We start from the raw sequence: 24306 nt of genomic DNA, 5'->3' as shown, positions 1-24306 counted from the left end.
GGGAGAGGGATTGTGAGGTGCAATTATTTGGAAGAAAACCATAGGCTTCTTTTGGATGTAGCTGACCTCAGGTTTGACCCCTGTCTGGTGACAGATCTTGACAGAGGAATAAAAAAGAATATAGCGCAGCTGTAATCAGTCTGATATATACGAGGATACTATGCCTCTTCTTATCCATACAAATCCCAATTGGCTTTTGAGGTTTCTTTTTTTGACACCATTTCTGAGTGGTTACGGATGCATTTAGACCAACTCTATTTTACTTCTATGTGATAGTAAATGTGTGGTGTAAATGAACTTTAACCGGATATGGAGGGAAGCCCATGGATATGCAGTGTTTATTTTTGCACAGAGGAAGATTGATCTCTTGTATCTTCGCCTGTTCGGAATAAAACTGTACTTTCACTAAAATCCAATGTCATGTATCTTCTCTTGCATACTTCTGACACCTCAACATATTCATGCATAAGACTGCAAGACCTTTTCTATTGTTAAAATCTAGGCCTTTGGACTATGGTCTGCTTTTGTGTGTAGACAGGCCTATATACAGATGTATCTATATATTATTTGAACTCAGAAAAATGTTATACCAATGTATACAAATAGTGCCCGTTTTTTAAGACATGGTCTAAATCGGGATTGTTACAGGATCTGCATTTAAACAAAAAAAAATACTTGTGATTCAGGCACATAGTAGTCCGCAAGGATGATGAAAGCACTGACAGTCCCGGTCCTGGAGACCCGATTGTGCAGGGTTTTATTCTAGCCCAGTTCTAACCTGATTCAACATCAGTGTGCGCTGGCACTAGACAATGTTGCACTGGAACCAAATCATTCAACCCTGTAGAATAATCAGAGGGAAAAAAGCATTATAGACTTTTGTAAAACAGTTGCTAAAAGATAACGTATTGTTCCTTTATTCAACCATGATTTTGTTTGGCTGTCATCCAGGGGGGTAGAGAAGCAGTCTGACAAAAAAAGTGCACGCGGAGCGCCCCAATGCATGCTAGTAATGCTAGTGCTTGCTACTCCCAGGCACTCTCCTAGCTAGCCGTGGTGGCTGAACATTTTGCCCACATCTGCCCATATAGCCTTTAATGTTCAAGTAGTCACTAATGTACATTAATTTATTGTGATCATATTGTAAATATTTATTTATCTGAACATAGGTTGAATTACTTTATACAGACAGATTCGTAAGAATGAGACTGTCAGAGTTCGCGAGCTAGCTACGTTAGCTAACTGTTAGGAGCAGAAATACGGATACAGCGAATGCATACGAGTGGCTGTTGTGCTACGTGAGTGAGAGGTTTGACGTCCTAAAGGCTACATTCCTTCGTTGACACATCCCTAGAGAAGGTAATGTTACATTTATACCGGTTGACACGTGTTTTATTATCGATTAATGATAACATGTAACGTTATATTTAAAGAACTCCACCTTCAGACATACTAGGCTAGCTTATCTAGCTGTTGCTGACTGAGCTAACTAGCAAGATAGCTAGCTAGCTACTAGTTATGTTACCATTAGCCCATTATTGCCATTTCTTTAGATCTAGAAATCATGTTAATGTAAACTAGTTTAACTAACTAGGTAAGCTCCCCGCTCTTAAAATCATCAGGAAGTGTTTCATGATCATGTTGTAACGTTAGCTAGCTAAGAAGTCAGCACAAAGCGAGTTTAGCTTAGCTAGTAGGCTTGTTAGCAATGCCTTTTATTCACAGCCTGTTCCTGAATAAGTCACCAGCTTTCTGGCTAACTTGCTGATGAACTAAGGATGCAAAATTATTTTTGTTCACATGACTGCATGGAAAACACTATCATTGAAGCTTCAAAGCAACATAAACTTCTGAAGCAAGTCAATTGAATGCCAAGCTACAAATAGTTCCACTTTTAAGCTGGAGCATCAGGACAGCATCAACTAGAAACCTCACTCTGTCCAGTCTCAGGTGTGGACCCAGTCCCAGACTACCAGTAGAGAGGTGTGGACCCAGTCCCAGACTACCAGCAGAGATGTCAGAAAGTGCAGGGCTGCAGTTTGTCAGCCCATATGCCTTTGAGGCCATGCAGAAGGTGGATGTGGTGCGTCTGGCTGCCCTGAGTGACCCAGAGCTGAGGCTGCTGCTGCCCTGCCTGGTTCGGATGGCTCTGTGTGCCCCAGCCGACCAGAGCCAGTCCTGGGCCCAGGACAAGAAGCTCATCCTGCGCCTGCTCTCCGGGGTGGAGGCTGTCAACTCCATTGTGGCCCTCCTGTCTGTCGATTTCCATGCTTTAGAGCAGGATGCCAGGAAGGAGCAGCAACTCAGGTATGACCTTTGAATGATCTCGGAGACAGAGACACTAGTTAACTGTATTAATTACACTGTATTATTACACTCAAGGACACTCAACTCAAGTAAACAACTTATACAGGTCGAGTAGATGTGTTTGGTTAGTAATATGACTAACCTCATATTTAGCCTTTTGTAAATAAACTTGGAAAATCAAAATCAAATACATATTTTTTGAATCTCCCTTCTGTTTAGCAGAGTAAAGAGTTTGTTTAGCATGTTGTGTGGATGGTAGGGTCAGGACCAGTATCGCAATATTTTTTCCATTGCAAAAAATTGAAAACATGAAGTAGACTCTTTTGTCCTTTACAAATCTGCTGTATGTAAAATATTGTGTGCTATAGCTTGGAAAATAAATTCATGTGACTGGATGACAACATAATGATTTGTTGTCAACATTAGGGCTATTTTCCTAAAGAAGATAAATCCGCTTTGTGTTTTCTTTCCTTGCCACGATACCAACAAGTATCGCAATATTAGCATTGCGATACTGGTGTTGTCCCAGCCTTAGTGGATCGGAGATACTGATTGTTCTGGTGTGGTGGTGTCCCCTCTGACAGGCACAAGGCGGGTGGCTCTAATGGAGAGAGCATCCTGGTGTCTCAGCTGCAGCATGGCCTCACCCTGGAGTTTGAACACAGTGACCCTCTCAGGAGACTCAGGCTGGCACTCAGTGAACTACTGGCCATCATGAACAAGGTAACAGTCATCTCACTGCTTCCCACGGGGTTAGTTTAACATGTGTATGGCGCTTTTACAGGCCCTCAAAGCACTTTACCAGGCAAGGGGGAAGCTCACCACCTCCACCACCAATGGGTAGCGCCCAACTGAATCACGTGGCCCTGCCTTTAGCAAGCGTCCAGTTTATCATACTCAATTTTGTATTTGTGTGTTGTAAATTTGGCTGTTTTGTCTTACAGGTGGCTGATTCCAATGGGGAATGGTTCCTGAAGTCCTCTGAGCTATTTGAGAGCCCTGTTTACCTGGAAGAAGTTGCAGATGTTCTCTGTATACTTCAAGCAGGTACTTGCGTCAATAGAAAATACCTCATTATGTGGAAATGACAGTTTTCTAAAAACATATTTGAGAATCAGCAATTTCTCAGATTTTGATTTGGAAGCTTTTCTCAGATCAAATAACTGGTTTTGCACGGAACCCCCAAGTTTGATGTCTGCAGCCCCCCCTCCCCCCTCCTCCTCTTGTCCTCAGAGTTGCCCTCTCTGCTGCCCATCATAGACGTGGCAGAGGCTTTGCTGCATGTGAGAAACGGTGACTGGTTTCTGTGCCTGCTGGTTGCCAACGTCCCTGACAGCTTTAATGAAGGTAGGGTGAACGATGCAAAATAATGTCTATGAAAATTAACAATAAATATATATTCTACGTTTGGACTGTTACAGTATGTTGCACAAATTGTTTAGCTTTACCATGCCCGTACTACTAATTATAACACCGCATTAGTTGATTAGCTGGTTTTATTGAGCCTGTGGCCCACATGTTTGGCAAGCTGATCCTAGTCTATAGGTGGAGTATATTTAATCTAATAGAATAATCAGTGTCTGTATAGATCCGATTGTAATTCTAGGCAGATAATTATTGACATTGGCTGCCTATTCCACATTTCTTCACCCAGTTAGGTATTTCCCCTTGTAATTGGACAATGTTTCAGCCCCAGAGGGAGGACTAGATTCATGTGTACTCCTTATAATATAGATGAGTATGATTGTCTTGCTACTGGCCCAGAGTGTGTGTGTTCTCTGCTTTGAGAGACACATTATGAAGATCTAGCTCTGCTAGCAGCCTCTGGTGCCTTCTTATCAACCAGGGGGTCAGGCCTGAGTCAATAGCCTATTTGCATTAGCGAGACCAGCGAGAAGGAAGCAGTCAGTCGGCAGACATCACATAGCGCTGAACATTAGTGAATCCTCATGGCTTGCTATTGGAATTGGCCTCTTTCAGATAAATGGGCGGGAAATGGGCCCTGTCTTGAGGCATCAAGTGTGAGGCATAAATTTGCCCAGCATATTTATTTACTTCCATTCCTTTACCTAGATTTGTGTGTATTAGATATATGTTGTGAAGTTGTTAGATATTGTTGGAGCTAGAAACACAAGCATTTCGCTACACCCGCTAAACACGTGTATGTGACCAATACAATTTGATTTGAACATGAAGCGGTAACTAACTTGGTCTTCTTGAGTCTTTTATGGCATATGCAATTCTTCGTAAGTAGGCAAGATGGAAGATAAAATTGTTTCAGTTAGTCCTGAGCGATTAACTGAAGTCGTTATTTTTTGGGGTTATAAAAACAACTAATTGACCGACGTTGGTTCAATTACTTGAATAACATTTACGTATACTTTACGCGCTGTTTCTCAAGAGAAATCTAATCATTCATGAGAGAAATAACTATGTGGGACACTTGGAAGATGTCGTCTTCATTAGGCAAATATAAACTTAGTTCAGCGCAGAAACCTGGTAATTGACTACAATGAGCATAATCTATTGCGCATGTTCATTACTGCCATGGACAGAGGCAGATATAGACCGCATGAGAGAGGAATGACAACACCACGACGAAAGAAAGAGTTTGTGAGGTAGCTCTACCAGATTGATCATTAAAGTAGTTGGTAATAAGCAGTCTTGAAGTATGCCTTATCTACTTTGAAGAACTAGTACAATTATTTTGTCAGCCAACTAGCGACTACTAGCCTAGCTAAATAGTATGACTCATTCAATAGGGAGCACAGAGATAAAGGGCCCCAAAGCGCACACATTCCTGGAACGCGCCGCTTTTCAGTTTGCTTCAGCTAGCGACTAACGAGCTGCAACAAAACACTCAAACTGGACCATTTTATCTCCATCTCTTCATTCAAAGACTCAATCATGGACACTCTTACTGACAGTTGTGGCTGCTTCACGTGATGTATTGTTGTCTTTACCTTCTTGCCATTTGTGCTGTTGTCTGTGCCTAATAATGTTTGTACCATGTTTTGTGTTGCTACCATGCTGTTTTCATGTGTTACTGCCATGCTATGTTGCCTAACGTCTCTCTTTATGTAGTAGTGTGGTGTCTCTTGTCGTGATGTGTGTTTTGTCCAATATATCTATACACACACACACTCGCACTCTGTCGGAGCTAGAAACACAAAAATTTCGCTACACCCGCAATAACATCTGCTAAACAAGTGTATGTGACCAATACAATTTGAACATGAAGTGGTAACTAACTTGGTCTTCTTGAGTCTTTTATGGCATATGCAATTCTTTGTAAGTAGGCAAGATGGAAGATAAAATAGTTTGTTAGCTAATGACAGCCTACAATGACGGCCTACCAAAAGGCAAAATCCCTGCAGGAGGCTGTCATTGTAAATAAGAATTTGTTCTTAACTGACTTGCCTAGTTAAATGTATTAAATAAAAGATGGTTGCCTGGCAGTGGGAGCTGGTGGGAGGAGCTATAGGAGGATGGGTTCGTTGTAATGGCTAGAATGGAATCAATGGAACTGTATCAAACATATGGAAACAACATGTTTGACTCGGTTCCAATTATTCCAGTCCAGCAATTACAATGAGCCTGTCCTCCTATAGCTCCTCCCACCAGCCTCCACTGTTGACTGGCTCGCTGGCTGCTAATGCCTGAGTACAACTGAACACGCAGATTGGCAAGTGTTTTTCTGTTCGTCATTAGAAAAACAAGATTTCAGTCTTGGTGTGTTTCCTGACTGATTCCGTGTTTGGTTAATGTTTGTCCCCCATGGGACACTGTAGTCACGGAAGCCTATGTCACTTCCTCAAAATCCCCAGAATGAATATAAGATGACAAATGTAGATGTTTTTGCCAAGGATGTTTTAGTTGCGCAATTGTTCATCTTAGGTGTTTGGTGCAGTATTTCTCAAGTAAAAGAATGTGCAACGTGTTGTAGTCAATATTGACACTAGAATAACTGTTTCTGACTCCTATCGATGCCACATAGGTCATTAAAAGGGATTTGTTGCTTTTTAAGGATAGAAAAATAATAGTCATCAAATAAGAAATATACACAACTGAAATGTTTGATTTAAAGTCGGTAATGTGAATATGTTATGGTTAATAAGTGATAAGCCGTAATGGGCATTAACTACCATAATGGGGCTCTAATTGTTTTATTCTGCCTTACAGCATTCCACTCACTCTGTCAGCAAAAAAGGCAGGTGATGGCTGAGGGAAGCTCTAAAATAATGTTAAATATGTTTTATTGAAATCGAAAACCGTTATTATTTTTTAAACAATCGAGCCAAAACCGAACCGACCTCAAACAGCACTAATCATGCACTAGTTTTAGTGCATGTCTCAGTTGGCCATAAACATTTAGTCTTTTAAACTGTCAGCTACAGTGAATAACCGGTCAAAAAGAGAAGCCCTGTTAAAGTGCATGTGCTTTTGAGAGCTATTAGATCTTATTTACAAATAAATGAGTAATGATTCCATGCCTCATTGGATTTCTGTAAGCAGTCTGTCTACTAAGGCATAATGCACTGCTACAGACATTGAAGGTGAAGCAAACAGACAGAGAAAATGCTCTGGCGGGACAAAGAACAATTGTTACAGATTTTATTTTTTCTTTATTTTACTAGGCAAGTCAGTTAAGAACAAATTCTTATTTTCAATGACGTTAACTGCCTGTTCAGGGGCAGAACGACAGATTTTGTACCTTGTCAGCTCGGGGATTTGAACTTGCAACCTTTCGATTACTAGTCCAATGCTCTAACCACTAGGCTACCCTGCCGTCCTTGAGAGGTTAAAAACATGGCTTGTTTTCATGCATCTTTCATATCCTCTGTTATTATTAATAACAACAAATGATTTGAATAACCCAAACATGAAGAATGTATTATCAAAATCAAATTTCATCAGTCAAATCCCATTATTCCATAACTTTTTTATTTGTACGGATTTCATACAGATGTATTTGTAAAATAGTGTTTTGATAAGAAAATGTAACACATCCTCTGAAAAGAACAACCATTCTCCGCATAGCATGTAACTGATATCTGTGGTGTGTTCAGTGTGCAGGGGCCTGATAAAGAACGGGGAGCGTCAGGATGAGGAGAGCATGGGAGGGAGACGCAGGACAGAGGCCCTGAGACAGCTGTGTCAGATGAACCCCTCCCAGGCACTCAACATCAGAGCCATGGTGGTGAGTCCATCTCTCTTATGCATTTTTCACACTGTTGTACATGAACCATTTGTCCTTTCCAGCAACTAGGGTGGATTTGTAACCGGGCCAGCACAGTACAACTCGGCTCTTAAACCGTAGAGCTGTGCAAATGCCACTGCTGTTTGCTGCCCTGATGGAAACTGTCATGCTGTCCTGTCCACTGTGTGTTTGTCCTCCCCAGGTGGAGGAGTGTCACCTGCCAGGTCTGGGTGTGGCCCTGACCCTGGACTATAAGCCTGACACGGCCGATGATGCAGTCAGCCCTCTGGTGTCCTACGTCAGTGGGCTGCTGCTGGGCACCAATGGGAAAGTACGCACCTGGTTCAGCATGTTCATACGCAACGGACAACAGGTGAAGAACACTGCCTACAATGAGATTTGAACTATACAAATGTACATTCTGCTCCTCAAACACACACACACAGGTCTCACTGATACCTTCTACTCTCTTACAAAACTCTCCTCCCTCAGAGGAAGCGTGAGAGCAGTTCTGTGCTGTGGCAGATGCGTAGGCAGCTATTGTTGGAGCTGGTGGCCATCTTGCCCCGGTCGCGCAGCACCCACGAGCCCAACGACAGTGTGGAGGACGCAGAGAGCAGCTCTGGGTACTCTGGTCTCCGGGAGGAGCACGTGGTGAAGGCCTCCGCCCTGCTCAGACTCTACTGTGCCCTCATGGGCATCGCAGGACTCAGGTAGGTAACACGGAGGAGGAGGAGAGGGAGGGGAGATCAGTTGGGATAGCACTGATGGTCTCTGATAGTTCCACTGTTTGAAATGTTCATTAATTATTTTCACGATGGGGGAGTTTTTAAAGGATGTAATTAACCTTTGGAAGATTTCTGTGTCTTTGTAATTGTGTGTGTTTGTGATATGTTGAAGTAATGTGTGTCTTTCCCCCGTTGACAGGCCCACTGATGAGGAGGCAGAGCAGCTCCTCCAGCTCATGACCAGTCGACCCCCGGCCACTCCAGCTGGGGTGCGATTTGTCTCTCTGTCCTTCTGTAAACTACTGGCCTTCCCCACACTCGTCAGGTATGACCACGAGCAACATCTTTATATGAATTTGACATGTAAAAACACACGTCAAGAAAGAATGACACTGACGCGTTCAACACATTAAATGGTTGGGTGGAGAGGGCAGGGCTTGACATTAACTTTTTTAGCCACTTGTCCTTTGGACAAGAAGGACAGATAAGAAAAAAAAAAGTTATACTTTTCAAAATGTTAAATGGTCTGTAACACAATTTTAAAATGCATTGCTATCTTTTTTTTTAAACCATCGAGAATCAGACAGAAATGAAGGCTACACTCTGCCTATTGGCTTCTTTGTATATTCAAGCCAGTCTCCAAATACAACACTCCCCTTTAAAGGCTCTCCTGGAGGATAGTTGGCCACCCTTGTTAGCCTATAAAATATTACAACATTAGGCTACAATTACAATTACAACCAAATACTTTTTCATCTCTTTATAAAATAATTCCCTCTATGGATCCCAAATTAATACAACCACTGCACGTAATTGTATTTTTTTTTAGCAATGAGGCTGATGCAACCGATCAGACTGTTTAACTTTAAATGTATTTCTTCATATTATAAGCTGAACAATGTGCACATGGCTGTAGGGTATGTGCGAATGTTCCAAAACTTGCAATTAGCGGGAAAACACAGTTGTCGAAAGTGCATGGCACGTGCAAGTGGTTTCATGTGACAGAGATGAAAATATCCATTACAAATGGAGATTGAGGGGTGCTCTAAAGATGTATCAACTAGCATGGGTTACTAATATGGCTGAAATTGTCTTTGGCTGCTGGACAATAAAATAATGTTGATTTTGAAAACCAATAGAACATGAGAAAAATGCAGGTTTCTAAAATAATTCCCTCAACATTTCTGCGGTTGTATTTTGGCTAGGCTACTTTAAAACAAGGTAAGACATGCTTCATAAAATGACGTAAAACGTCTATTTTAAACAATTTAGTTTATGGTTAAATCGTTTTAAAATGCTCACCACCTTTTCTCAGATTCAAGGTGGGTGATGTGCGGTGCTCAACAGGCACGACCCTTAACTCTTCAGTCTTGTGACCACTTGATCTGAAGTAACGTGCCTCCTTTGTTGACCCGAATCAGGCCTTTAGGTGTTAATGTTAATTATCCTTCGTTATATTTGTCAAACATGCTGACTGGCGTTCAGCCTACATTTATATAATTAAAAGTAATTCAAGTTTGGCTACATTTTCTGCAGCATTTCTCATGTCAACATCGGTTTGGACATGAGAGGCTGTAGCTAATATGCACGTAGGCATTTTTATTTATGTACATTAAAAGTCCATTTTAATATTATTCCAATGTTGGCCTTTTGATCCAATTCTGATCAGAGTAATTGTTTGATATTGTGATTTAACAACTTAAATCTATTTATTCTTGTCTGACTTTTTAAAACTTGTCCTGGACAAGCGATAATGTCGAGCCCTGCTAGTATAAAAATCACACAAACGAACACAGTACAAAGTATTCACAGCTCTGATCTAATGTGTCAATGTGACAGTGAAAGGCTAACAGTAGTCTTTGTATCTAGTACCAAGCAGATGGCAGAAAGATTCTCGCTAGGTTAACAGAGCCAGATTAAACAGGTGGCTTCTCTGCAGCGTTATACTGAGTGGTATCTGTGGCTACGTGACGGTGTTGTGTGATATTGTCTCTCCTGCAGCACCCCGGAGCAGGAGCAGCTGATGGTGATGTGGCTCAGCTGGATGATCAAAGAAGAGGAGTACTTTGAGAGGTGAGGATGGTGGCCTGGTCCTTATGTGATGATAGACATTATCAGACCTGGGTTCAAATGGTATGTGTTTTCATATACTTTAGTTTTCCTTGATTGCGCATCAATCGGTGCAATCATTTCACACAATATGAGCATTTCATTAGCAAACCTCCAAAATGGTCATGATGACATGAGTCATATGTGTCTCTCGACATTCAGTAATTGTCTTCCAGTTAAACAGGCTCAGAATTTAACAATGTCTGACAAAAAAAGTGCCCTGAGTGTTCTTTTTCATTCCCCCAGTTCCAGTCACAGTTCCCTGTTTTTTTCTGGTAGGAGAAAGGCTGAGGCCAGACAGAGCTCGTCTCAAAACAAACAGTGCAGGGATGCGAGGCAGGGTGGGTGGTGATGGATGAGGGGGGGAGTTGGGCTGGAAGGGGGAACAAACCCGGGAGGCCCCGACAGGCTTTTAAAAATGTAATAAGCCCTTCATTGAACCATGAGTTATCACTGCAGCAGCCCAACTCCCCCTCTGGGATGGTAAATGAGTGTTGCCCGGCGCCGTGGAGGGGACACTAGGCTGGAGGAGGGGGGTGTCTAATATAGCTGGGCATAATCATTTTATTAAAGCGCTGTCCTCTAAGATGCATTGTAAGCCGTCGGTTTAAATCTCTCTCTCTCCTGACCCCCTTTTTTTCTCCCTCTCCCTCTCTCACACACTCTTGTGTGTACAGTGCTGCAGGGGTCGCCGCTTCCTTCGGAGAGATGCTATTACTGGTTGCCATGTATTTCCATAGCAACCAGCTCAGCGCCATCATCGAGCTGGTCTGCTCCACTTTGGGGATGAAGGTAAGGTGGAGGGATCGATAGTCCAGTCAGAGGGAGAGTGGCTAACTGTTGTACTTCCTCCACTTCAGCTATGCAGGGAGCCTACAAACAGAGGGCTGCCTGCCAATACACTGACTGTTGTGTTCAGTTATTTTTGCTGTCACTTCATTTCTCAGAGAAAGAGGGTGCAATGTAATTTGGTTGTATTGAATTTTATTCTCACCCTAGGCTGTCGGCACTGAATCCATTCTGCTTTTGTCATGTAGAATTTCTGTTATCCAATATGAATAGAGTGGAATTATTAACTGCCAGGGTTCATTCATTGCCCTCAGGATGTTTTCACTAGGTACTGGCTGCAATAAAAGCAACTCCCTTGGTTGATACCAGTCTAACTGATCCTTCTGTAAATGATACCAGTCTAAACTGATCTCTTGGTAAATGCCACCTTTTCTTCCCTGCAGATTGCAATTAAGCCCAGCTCTCTGAGCAAAATGAAGACCATCTTTACCCAGGAGATTTTCACTGAGCAGGTACTTCAGCCACATATACCATTTGTCCACAGTTGGCCTAATCTTTTTAGATAGCATATTTCTTTATGATTTACATGTTGTTTATTTGCTATACAGTGCCATATTATTTCAACATTTCAGTCATTATAATGATTTACCTATTTCAACTTTTCAACTTGTTTCATTATTCATGTTTTTGTATTTGAACTGATTTGATCCTCCATCCGTAGTTTTGGCCAGGTGTATTGAAACTGTATTGATTTTTGTCGAGGTGGTCACTGCCCACGCTGTGAGGGTGGCGGTTACCAACAACCTGAGTGCCAACATCACAGGCTTCCTGCCCATCCACTGTATCTACCAGCTGCTCCGCAGCAGAGCCTTCACCAAGCACAAGGTCTCCATCAAGGTAGGCCGTTCTCAAGTCTGTGGTTCTGTTATTGGCCTCGTGATTTTTCTGTTAATTCATGGCTCCATCGACTGGTTACTTCCAATGAATGAGGGTTGTGGCTTTGGTGAGCAGCATGGTGAATTCCACTTGCTATAAAAGCAGATATGGGAAAGAGCACTTACACCTGATAAATAGTTTAACTGTTTACTAGTACTAGCCTTTTTGGTACAATAGTCTATACAACAAATACATATTAATATACACATTAATACTGTTGAATTCCATGTCTCCAATAGGACTGGATCTACAGGCAGCTGTGTGAGACATCCACCCCGCTCCACACCCAGCTGCTGCCCCTCATCGATGTGTACATCAACTCCATCCTGACCCCAGCTTCCAAGGCCAACCCTGAGGCCACCAACCAGCCAATCACTGAGCAGGAGATCCTCACCGTCTACCAAGGCTCCACTGCAGGGGTGAATGAGTTTTTAAACACGCATGTAACACACACACACACAGGGGGTAAGGTTTTCTAAAGACTGGGGTGGGTTTTCCTCTTACTTTTTACCTAGCCTTTGCTCCTTCCATATTTATTTTGATGCTGACAAACTCCCCAGTCCCTGCCAGTGACAAGAATACCCATAACATGATGCTGCCACCACAATACTTGAACATACATAGGGTTTTCACCCAAACCTGTAGTTTTTAATTTAGGCCAAAAAGTTAATTCCTTTGTCGTGCAGTATTACTTAACGGCCTTGTTGCCAACAGAATAGATTTGGAGTGGATTTTTCTTTTTTACACAGGCTTCATTCTTTTAATTTAGTCATACAGGCCAATAATGTGGAGTGGATGCATTGTTGTTGACCCTCTTAATTTTCAAGTATTGTGATGGCAGCATCATGTTATGGGTATGCTCGTCACTAGCAGGGACTGGGGAGTTTGTCAGCATCAAAATAAATATGAAAGGAGCAAAGCCCAGGTAAAAAGTAAGAGGAAAACCCACAGTCCTTTCCTGTAAACTTAACCTAGTTAGATAAAGGTTAAGTAAACATTTTGAAAATCATCTTGGGATAGTTTTATTTTTCAGCGGGACAATTACATTTCCTTGGTAAAGACATTGGTAAAGACACAAGAATGGCTTGCCAAGAGGTGCTGAATGGTCCAGTCGCAGTCCTTACGTAAATCTTGAAAATCAGAAGCAATGTTTGAATGTTGCTTTCCATCAATGATTCCCAACCAAATGTACGGAGCTTGAGCAATTTCTACAAAAACAATAGATTTGTTGCCCTCCGAGTAGTGCAAGGTTGCTAGAATCTTATTTAAATGATCCACAGCTGTAATAGTCCCTGTCTGTACTCGATAGAACGTGACCTTTTGTTGTCTGCTTGTTAAGAAAAGTACATGTCTAAAAAGGACTTTTCCTGACCATTCTCACTACTTAGAAAAATGTAATATTGTAGGCCTGCATGAGTACTAGCTAGCTACTGACCGGACCAGCTAGCCAATACCAACAACACAAACAAACGGACTATATAGCTACAAGTAGTGAGTGGAGTTAAACAGACTATACTGAACATGTTGAAAGTCTTACCTGTGATGAAATGTTTTCCACACACATAGCTACGTGTAGCCTACTTGAACACAGCGTCCCCACATTTCCCACTCCCACACCGAATAGCCTGAAGCCACAGGGATCCTCTTGCAGGCTCCATTTCCCTACATGGGAGCATTTCGACCTGTAGGTTGGGACTTTTAACCTGGTTACGTGTACATTGAAGAATACAGCAGCTTTTCGGCTTGTTTTGTTATTTCTGTATAATTGATGACGAAGTTGGCTCTTATTTTACAATGATGGTCACTAGGAAAGAGTGTTTTTCCCCAAACAATCTATGGCCGTGGTCAAGGGAATTTCTGATTATTATGTGAATATCGAGTATGGATGCCATAGGTGCTTCCACTAAGTGTTAACCCAGGGGTCTTTTGTTTTATTAATTTGGAAAATGTTCTATAAAATAAATGTCACTTTGAAAATGTGGAGTAGGTTGTGTAGATCGGTTGGAGAAAAAAATCCAATTGAATCCATTTTTAGATTGAATTTTAAGGCAGTTAAATGTGGAGACAGTGCAAGGGGTCAAAACCCCTTCCATCAATGGCTAATTAATGAGAAAAACATGTCAGACAGATCAAACTAGCTCTTAACAGCCCAAATATATGAATGTCAAATATAGATTGCTCAAACAGGTTGTACATGCTTTGGAGATAAAAACAAGGTTTGACACAATCACTGGATGGTGCAGATTTAAAAGCAAGCAGCGATACAAAGCCACCATGTAAAATATTCACGTTAAATGGTAGTTGGTCCGTTTCAATTAATCTGACCATTCGTTATGTTTAGAGGCCATTGGGAGTAAATTGCCTTTAATATCATTATAGTGTCCCTGGTCTATTGGGCTGTCTGCAGCCACTGACATGATATTTAACGATGTCATACATCAGCAACGCCGTATTCATGTCCTGCCATCCACTTTGTTCTTTTATTCCGCCTTGGTTGCCTGAGAAGGTCAGAGAGAGGGCCATTTGTCGCTAGTAGCCCATTGGCCCTGCAGTGTAGAACACTCTGTGGCGACCTGCCCCTGACCTCTCCTCGTCTCTGTCTCTCCCTGCTCTCTCTTCCCTCTCTTTCTCTCTTCCTCTATCTCACTCTCTGTCTCACCCCGATCTCTCTCTTTCTCCATCTCTCTCTCTGGCAGGGAGAGGGTGGTCGAGCGGTGCGTTCCAGATACAGCATCACCACACAGCTCCTCATCCTCTACTATATTCTGTCCTATGAGGAGGCTCTCCTGTCCAACACTAAACAACTGGGTATGTATCCTACACGATCTCCTCCTGGGTATGTACCATGGGCATCCCCTGATAAATACAAGTACCATAGTGTATGTTACTCCTGAACTTCATTCATTCAGCCACCCTTGGCTTCTCTCCTAGCCACCCTGTTGCTGCTTTTTCTTCTCCTCCACTCAGGCACTTTCATTGTCTTCTCCATTGAAGAAGCTATGCTGTGTTTGGAATGGACAGAGAGAGTGAGTGTCAGGGAACCAAGAGAAAAGGCAGGCTTTGTCCTCTGTTGTTAAGCTACTAGGAAACTGTGTGTTGCTATGGGGGATTCCTTTCTCCCCTCCTGGCTTGGCTGGCTTGGCTTTCTTTCAAGCTTCCATTTATTCTCAATAACCAGCCAAGTATAATGTCCAGGGGAGGTGTTACCTACTGGACTGAATGACTTGGCAGAGTCAGTATTTCTTGGATGGTAAGGTCTTCCCTCCCTTCATTAGTCCTCATTTACGTCTGTGTTAGTTTATACATATGCTCCCCTCTTAATTGTTGTGCTGCTGCACCCTTCAGGCAGGAATAATGATGCCCATCAGCATTGTTATTGAAGCCATTTCAGTGAAGAATCACCCCACTCTGGTAGTACTCACACAGGGTGTTTTTAAATAGACAGCAGGGCCAAATCAACCTTTCCTCTCTCCTCAGCTCTGATGCAGAGGAAGCCCAAGTCGTACTCTGCCATACTCATGGACCAGATCCCCATCAAATACCTCATCACCCAGGCCCAGGGCCTGCAACAGGAGTTGGGGGGTAAGTACATCTAATGTACAGGGTATCCCTAAGTACTTATTACAGTAAGTAGGGGTTGGAGTGTCTTTTGAATTGACATTGTTTTTAATCGGTCATATTTAAAGCCCCATCAACATAGATTCTATGTATATGCAAAGTGTACCCAGATCATTTAGGGAGTCAAACGTGTATAATATGTAACTTAAAATGTAATTTATTATATTTTTTACCAGTTAATGTTATGAAAGCAACTAATTAGCCTACTGATTAACCTACTACACTTTCTCTTTTGGTGCTCCAGCAAGTTTAGTTAGGCACCTATTTGCCTGGTAGCCAGTGTTTAGTGTAGGCTACCATTAACCTAATGCAAGCCATTCTTACCTGCTAATTTGTAACACTGTGTGTATAACTTATTTCAGTGTATTAGCCTTCTTTAGGGTCAGCGTTCTTTTCCTTTGCTTGTTTTAGTGTCATGTCTTTTGACTCCTCTCCTTTCCTCCCCCCTCCCCAGGCCTCCACTCGGCCTTGCTGCGGCTGCTGGCCACTAACTACCCCCACCTGTGTATGGTTGAGGACTGGGTGTGTGAGGAGGAGGTGACAGGAACCCTGCCTCTGCTCCGGAGGATGCTGCTCACCTCTAACACCTGCAGATACTCACAGACACAACTCCACGACGGTGAGACTGGGGAGGTTGTGGGGTGGGGAGGTTGAGGGAGTGGGGAAGTTGTGGGGAATGGGGGTAGGGTGGAGAGAACCGTTTTGGGAATGGTGAGTTTACATCAGAGTTTATGGGGCTAGTTGTTGAAGAAGCCCTATAAGAGGCCAATAAAGAGTAATGTGCAGTGTTGGGCTTTGGGAAGGTAGTTGGGACTCAACAGAGAAGAGTAGTTCTAGACTCTGTAATAGTGAGTGGGATAAACACAGGGTAATGTGATGAAAAGTGTGTTGTTATCCTGCAGTAAGGGCTTCAGTGTCAGATTATCATGCTGCTATTGGCCTCTAATAGAGAGATGGAGCCCCCTGGTAGATCACCATGGGTGCATCCCAAATGGTACCCTTTTCCCTAAATATGCACTACTTTTGTAGGGCATAGGGTGCAATTTGAGACGCAAATACTTTCACTGTCAGGGAATCAGACCTACTACTGCTGCATAGCTCCAAGGCACTTCTAATCTCATCTGTAAAACTACATCTGATTAGGAGGGAAATAATCTATCTACACGCAAATTTAATCCAATATTCTCCCCATCAAAAACAAAATACATTTTCTTTATAAGAAAATCTTTAAATTTGAATCGTAACCTGGAGCTTGTTTCTTGGTTATGTAAGTAATTTCACTAGTGTGCCATGGTGAAAAGTATCCGTTTTTAGAAAGGAAGAGAAAGAGGAGGCCCAGAGGCGACCGTCTCCTGGATTACAGTGGACACAAAGCGGGAAGGAGAGGAGGGATCCTATACTGCAGCAAAACAGAGGCTTGGTGGTGTTCAGTAGAGCCTGGGATGCAAGCAGTGCTTTTATGTCATAGTGATATTAACAGCCTCTGTTGTTGGGGAGGTTGACCTTTTAAGTGAATCAGCTGCAGAACAGAGCAGAAGAGAGAGGAGTTGAGACTAGAGAGATGTGTATACTCTCCCTCTCTCTTTCTCTTGCTTTTTTCCCTTTCTACCCATGCCATCTGCTCCCTCCATCCACATTGATGTGAAGTAAGTGGACAGGTGAAAGCAAGCCTCACGATTGACCTCTGCTATATCACCTTCAGGCTGTCCTGTGGTTTCAGATCAGTGGAGTGGAAGGAAAGGAGACTAGATTGTATCAAGCCAATCTATTAACACTGGGCCAGTTTCCTAAACCCAGAGTCATTTTAGGCCTGGACTACAAATCTCCATTGAAAGTGCTTTTTAGTCCAGGAATAGGTTTGATCTGTGTCTGGGAAACCAACCCTAAATAAACTGTATTATCAGGGCAGTCTAGGATTTGTACATTTTTATTTTTGGACTTCTATATTAAATATAAGAGGTTTAATTTCTCCAGCCCCATCCCTCAGCTGTAGGGCTGTATGATATGGGCAAAACATCTAATCACAAATTATTTTATTTCGCACTAAATATTGCGATTTGACTTCTAATATTTAAAAAACACTTGGATGAACCGTTGAAATCATATATAATAATTATTCTAATTATATGGTTGGAATACAGTGTTTGGTATGACAATGAATGAAAAAGACAGGTAGGCGTAGTGATGGGGCTGGAACCTAAATATTGGTCATTCTTTCCCAGGGGACCCTAGTTAGATTTGAATAGCTGTTACATTCAGACAAAGATTTTAGAATATGCTTCGCTATTCCTCTCTGATTCAGAACATGTTGTAGCACAAACATTTTGATGTACACCACCACTGTATTAGAGCTACAGTTTGTTAGCCAGATTTGCCCTATCTCAGTCAGTGCATTTAGCTTGATAGTTAGTGTTAGCAATTAGCATTAGCAGCTAACGGCCCCAAAAATTGGGCACATGCAGCTTGCTAAGTCTAACTAGCATTTGCTGATGGCAAGATATAAACTTTTTTTCTCAATATTTATTTTATTTTATGCGCGCTGTGTTAAGAAGCAGTGTGGCTTGGTTGGGTTGTGTATCGGAGGATGCATGACTTTCAACCTTCGTCTCTCCCAAGCCCGTACGGGAGTTGTAGCGAGGAGACAAGATAGTAGCTACTAAACAATTGGATACCACGAAATTGGGGAGAAAACGGAGTAAAAAAAAGAAAATACACAAACTAATAGTCAAATAAATACAAAATTGATTTATTTTTAAGAAGCAAAGTATGCAGCATCGTTCTTGTTTGGATTCTGTTGAGAGTGAATCTACAGAGAGGAGAACTGCTGCCTGCTTGAGTGAGTGACAGGGGGCGGGACTTGGTTTGTGTGGAAAAGCATCCTAGAGGGAGAAACTACAATCGGAGTAAACTATGAAAACCGATGTTACAGGCGGCTGATTGGTGTTTCAAAATATTGCCAAAAATATGGATCTCTTGCGATATGGATATGCAATTTTTATGTAGATTTGATAAATTGTTCAGCCATACTCAGCAGTTTACCAAAACAAGTTCTGTGGGTGTCCCCGCTTTTTTGTTTTTTCCAATCCAGGATTGGCCCTTTTAAGACTCTACTCTCTCACTAAAAGCTTTTTCTTCTCCTCCCTCTCTCCCAGCCTTCCAGAAGGTTCCCTCCAGTGGTCCCAGACTTATGAGGATGCTGGACCACCTGACCCTGCTGTCAGCTGGAGACCTGATCCCCTACGCCGAGGCTCTGACGGGTAGCATGGGGCTGCTACTGGGCCCCAGTGTCCCCCGACGCATCCCCCAGACCCTCAACAAACTCTGGATGGTCCTCAACACTGTCATGCCCCGCAGGTCAGCAATATTATAGAGAGGAAGGGCTTGTTTGCTGGATGTCACGACCAGAGATGGAGTTCATGTTCAATTCCATTTCTGTGTCTTCACTGGTGGTGATAAGGGGGTGGACCCTCAGTGCCCCAGTGTTTCCAGGGGCACTGAGCTACAGTCATCAGGAGCAGGCAGGCGGACCAATCAATCCCCGCATGCACGGATAGCTGCTCTGTAACGAGGACACGACAGCTCAGGGCAGGAAAAGGGGAGGGGACTCTCCAGGGTTTGGGGCATAATAGATAGTTTTTCCCCCCTCATCCCCTCTTCAACTGTCTGTGGTGGTATTGAATGGTGCTGTGCAGAGGGAGGCCTGTGGGGAGGAAGGAGTGATGAAGCTGGAAGGGAGCGCTGGTGTTGGAGTGTCGACCTCTCACGGGAACCATTTGATTAATGTCATACAGTCTGCAGGAGGGAACACAGACAACAGTGTGAAGAGAACTGGTGGTAGCTGCTTCTCTGTCTGAAAGGAAAGCTTGTCCTTGCTTGAATGCACCATTAGAGTTTTCAATGGGAAACTGAAAGGTGTTAGCAATTGAATAGATTTGATCATCACAAAATAGATCTGCTGCAACAGGCTACTGTATAGCTAGTAGTAAGTAGTTCATAAGTATAGCTAGTAGTCAAGTATAGCTAGTAGTTCAGGTAATATATCACTGGGGCACTTTGTCTGAAAACATTTTCTCCCCACTGACCATGGCCCTGCTCTCTTTCCTCCATGTTTTCCTCCAGGCTGTGGGTGATGACGGTGAATGCCCTGCAGCCCTCAGTGAAGATGCTGAGGCAGCAGAGGTATATTCAGAATGACCTGATGGTTGACCCCCTCATCGTGCTGCGCTGTGACCAAAGGGTCTACAGGTAGGCTACAGCACATGGTTATCTTTACTGTTGCACCTTTTTCTTTGTGTACGGTCTGAAACGAGTTTCAAGGGTCAGGAAAACCGATTGCCAACTGTCTATAGCTGGAATGTGCAGAGAGACACACACACGTGTACTGTGGGAGACATTTTGATCAAATTTGGGCTGGAGAAGGGCTCAATATATTTGAATCCCAATGTATTGTTTTGCAATTGTAGACTTGGAATTTGTCAAATGTATTTCCTGTTTAAACACAATGAAGCTTACATCATTATGTGAGTAAATAACATCTTTGTGTCCCTTCCTCAGGTGTCCCCCTCTGATGGACATTGTTCTCCACATGCTGAATGGCTACCTCCTGGCCTCCAAGGCCTACCTCAACTCCCACCTGAAGGAAACAGCGGACTTTGACCGGCAGAGCCAGACCATCTCTAACCTAGGCCTGGGACAGGCTGGACAGCCAGACACCCCAGAGGTCACCAGAGAGGAGCTGAAGAATGCACTGCTGGCCGCTCAGGTAACACAGTGGGAGAGACACCCACTCATACATACTCTTTCACACAGCTCTACAATACTTGTGAGGACCTTTTGGGGACCAACAATGGATTCTCATTCAAAACCCTATTTTCCCTAAACCTAAATCTAATCCTAACTCTAAAAATAGCCTTTTTGCAAGTGAGGACTGGCAAAATGTCCTCACTTATCAGAATTTTTAGTGTTCTTACTGTTACTTACTCTTACTGTTCTTCTGAGGACTTCTGGTACCTACAAGTATAGTAAAACGTGTCCACTCACACAGACACACAGAGTGTATAGTACATCAGTCATTTCAGTTGTAGGTAGAATCTCACATTACGTCTCTGTCTTGTTTTTCTCTCTGGCTCCAGGACAGTGCTGCAGTCCAGATCCTGCTGGAGGTGTGTCTGCCTACCTCAGAGGTGCAGACTGGACCCCTAGGGGCTGGGGGTGACGCTGAGAGCTTGCTCCAGAGCATGAGGGCTGCACCCGGGCCTATCAAACAGGAAGAGGGGGCCAGGAGAGCGGAAGGGGAAGGCGAGCCGGATGGGGGGTTACTCAGTGACCTGAGGGAGGTACAGTGTCTCATCTGCTGTCTGTTGCACCAGATGTTCATCGCTGACCCCAACATCGCCAAACTGGTGCACTTCCAGGTAAACACTGTTCTACTACGTACAAGTGATGTTTTTTTCTTCAAGGTCTGAAAGTGTCTTTACATATATGATCCCGTTATGGCAGCATTTAGTCATAACAAACAGCATAACAATATGGCGTCTACAGGCTGGGATTATGAATGTGTCCTCCCGTGTGCCACAGAAGAGCTGTTGTCAGTGTGTGAGTCGTGAGAGGGGAAGGAATGTCCTGCAGCCTGAATGACTGCAGCAGTCCCAGTAGTAGGAAGCTGCCATATGTTTCACTTCATCAACACAATCCTGCCCCTCTGTCGCAGTAATCCTGCCTGCTTGGATCCGTGCTGCGCACACAAGCTGCCGCTGCGGCTACCCTGTGTGTTTACATCGCAAGACAGAAGCTCAGTCAAAGCTACTACTTACCCTCTGCTTTTCACTCCTCTTTTTACTTTCATTCTATTCTGTCTCCTTTCTTCTCTCACCTTCTGTCTCAGGGTTACCCTCAAGCTCTGCTACCCTTGACCGTAGCTGGCATCCCCTCCATCCATATCTGCCTGGACTTCATCCCAGAGCTGCTGGCCCAGCCCCAGCTGGAGAAACAGGTGAGCCCCCCTGTGTCCTCGTCTGGCATCCAAGCCCACAAAGCTGAGCAAGATTAGCCCTGTGCCTTTGTCAGTGTTTTACATCAATTTGTTTCCAGGCCTGTTTAAGCAATATTTCTACTGAAACCTGTCTATCTGGACAGAAAGTACTGGCAATAACTATGGTTCTTGTCTCCCTCTACAGATCTTTGCCATCCAGCTGCTGTCCCACCTGTGTACCCAGTACGCCCTGCCCAAGTCCCTCAGCGTGGCCCGCCTGGCCGTCAGTGTCATGGCCACGCTGCTCACAGGTCAGCTCTCTCTCGCTTTATCCATATCACTCTCCACCTCCTCCATCTCTACCCTGTCATTGTTGGCCCTCTTTTTCCTCCCCTTACTGCATCATGTCCTACCGGCAGTGTCTCCCTGTCTCTGTACTCTGGTATGTTAGTGCCATCTCCTGGTGGGTCTCTGTTAGTGCAGCATTGTCATTACTCATAACAGCCTTTCCCCTGTTAGGTCTAGGTACAGCTTGTTCTAGCCTCCTTGCTGTTCATGATGTTCATATGTTTCTCTCTATCGCTCTCCCTCAGTGCTGACCCGTGCCAAGCGTTTCTCCTTCTTCATGCCTACCCTGCCGTGCCTGGTGGCGTTCTGCCAGGCCTTCCCTCCACTCTACGATGACGTGGCGACCCTGCTGGTGCAGGTGGGACAGGTCTGTGCCTCTGACGTGTCCACCAAGACCAGGGACATCGACCCGCTCATCACCAGTAAGTGTGTGTGTGTTGAAAGGGAACACTGCCTCTACCTCGCTCTCCAACCAAGGGGCATGAATTGAGGAGGAAACTGAAGAGGAAGGTATTGGAGGGCAGTGGAAGTTGATAAAAATGATGATTTATTGACACATTGGTTTTTGTCTCGGCCCTTAGCCATCAGCCTTTATCACGGTTAGTGTAATGAAATGTTCTTTATGATTTGGAATATAATAGAGAACTCAAAAAGAAAGGAGGACCAAGGCACTCTTCATATAATTAATTAAAATGTCTTTATTAGTATGGCATGTTCAATAGAAACAAAGTGTTTAAAAACTGTTACTCCCTGACGAAGGTCATGCAGCCGAAACGCGTCAGTTTTTAAAAACGTTGTTTCTATTGAACATGCCATACTAATAAAGGCATTTTAATTAATTATATGAAGAGTGCCTTGGTCCTCCTTTCTTTTTGATGACCAATTCACCCCTTTTACCAAAGAGCATCTTCTGTCTACCAAAATGTACTATTGTGTACCTTAGTAGCGCTTCCCTTCCTCCTCTTTCTACATAATAGAGAACTCATTCTAGGTGCAATGCTCCCATAGTCTTTTTTTCAGTAGTGTTGGATCTAATTTTATAGGAAAAGACCATGAACACGTGTACAGATTTACTCATTAGTGTAACTGCATTGGAGATGTGGTCGATTCCACATACATTTCAGTCCGTTCAGGCACCACTTGTATGTCCAATTCAAATGCCAGGAATTTAATCGAAGTTGACCCGAACACTGAACAAGAGATGAGCATTTATAACGGTGCATCAACAGCAGTATAGTCTAACATCCCTCTTCTCTCTCCCTCCCTCAGGGCTGCAGTATCTGAAGGTGAAGCCTCAGGAGGTGGTTCCAGGAGGGGACAAGTCCAAGCTGAGCCTTCCCCAGAGGGCAGCAGAGGAGCTGGGTGGTGCTGACCCGGATGTCCAGCTCTGCTACCGGATAGAAGCCACCTTCATGGACATCATCAGCACCAGCCAACACGGACTATAGACAGAGACTTGCAGGTGGAGAGAGCACTGGGGCTGGTGCAGGGATGTACATTTAGATATGAGTGTTATTTTCAATGTGTATGTTGTAGTGTGCGATGTCTGTATTTTGTAGGTAATGAAAGATACAATATGCTGTAGGTCTGTTTTCTTGACCATTGTATAAATATTTTTCTAAGCTGACTTCTTTCTCAGCAAAAAAAAAAAAGTTTTTTTGAAATGATCAGGTAACCTTGAATTATGTAGTGTTTTTGTATTGTACATCTTGTTTGTATTAAAAAAAAACTTAAACTCAGACTCATTATCACATTGCCACAAGCAGCAGGATCAACCGCATATATTGCAAATGAGCGTGATGCAAGACTACACACTACAGTATCTGCGCAGTTGCGCTCCACTCTGCAGCAACGTTGGCTGCTGTTAGAAACACTGATATGTGAATGCTTCCATACTAGGTTACTGCTTGGTTAATGGAAAACGCAACCAACTAACCTGGTATTGGTGATACTCTCTTCGTTCTCGCTTCTGGAGAACAGTTATCTTATGAATGTCCAGTTACAGATGGTTCTAAAAACACTAAAGAACTCCGAAATATAGTACATCCATATTTTGTATCGATTGAGAAATGCCTCTTGCTTGTGTGTAGGTCTTTGTTTTGATCGCATTGTGTGATGTGCTGTCATCTACTTCTACGCGTGGCGGAATCGCATAGAAACCACTAGTTCTGGGAATGTTCATGTGTGGAAGCTATAACGGCAAGGAACCTCCTTGCGCAGTACAAAATCATGGATTTACAATTTTTCTGCGTTCTTGTGTTTGTGCACTGAACAAAAATATAAACGCAACATGCAACAAT

The 24306-nt window shown here is 43.4% G+C and overlaps 1 protein-coding gene across 2 annotated transcripts; it reads left to right on the top strand.

Moving 5' to 3' along the window:
* The first annotated feature begins 969 nt into the window (after nt 1–969).
* LOC112257844 (integrator complex subunit 2) lies at nt 970–23747 on the top strand. Of its 2 annotated transcripts, none has more exons than XM_024431726.2 (25): nt 970–1359; nt 1951–2307; nt 2892–3030; nt 3252–3354; nt 3541–3654; nt 7377–7507; nt 7710–7880; nt 8000–8220; nt 8435–8560; nt 10237–10308; nt 11022–11136; nt 11577–11645; nt 11896–12030; nt 12309–12488; nt 14766–14877; nt 15547–15651; nt 16142–16306; nt 18840–19041; nt 19807–19932; nt 20242–20449; nt 20820–21101; nt 21572–21679; nt 21864–21969; nt 22252–22428; nt 23276–23747. In XM_024431726.2, exons 2-25 carry the CDS (start codon nt 2015–2017, stop codon nt 23452–23454), a joined length of 3639 nt encoding a protein of 1212 aa, XP_024287494.1. In that variant the 5' UTR covers nt 970–1359; nt 1951–2014; the 3' UTR covers nt 23455–23747. The 2 variants fall into 2 exon arrangements, with proteins under 2 accessions (XP_024287494.1, XP_024287493.1); XM_024431725.2 differs by having other exon boundaries at nt 971–1359; nt 1945–2307.
* The last annotated feature ends 559 nt before the right edge of the window (nt 23748–24306 follow it).

The sequence above is a fragment of the Oncorhynchus tshawytscha genome, linkage group LG09, assembly GCF_018296145.1.
Source record: "Oncorhynchus tshawytscha isolate Ot180627B linkage group LG09, Otsh_v2.0, whole genome shotgun sequence".
Lineage (NCBI taxonomy): Eukaryota > Metazoa > Chordata > Actinopteri > Salmoniformes > Salmonidae > Oncorhynchus > Oncorhynchus tshawytscha.
Note: the sequence above shows the minus strand (reverse complement) of the source record. Positions and strands in the feature narration are given on the sequence as shown.

Coding starts and splice junctions, on each gene's coding strand:
- LOC112257844 (XM_024431726.2), top strand. CDS start 2,015: ATGTCAGAAAGTGCAGGGCTGCAGTTTGTCAGCCCATATGCCTTTGAG. Junction 2,308..2,891: donor AGGAAGGAGCAGCAACTCAG/GTATGACCTTTG, acceptor CCCCTCTGACAG/GCACAAGGCGGGTGGCTCTA. Junction 20,450..20,819: donor ATGCACTGCTGGCCGCTCAG/GTAACACAGTGG, acceptor CTCTGGCTCCAG/GACAGTGCTGCAGTCCAGAT.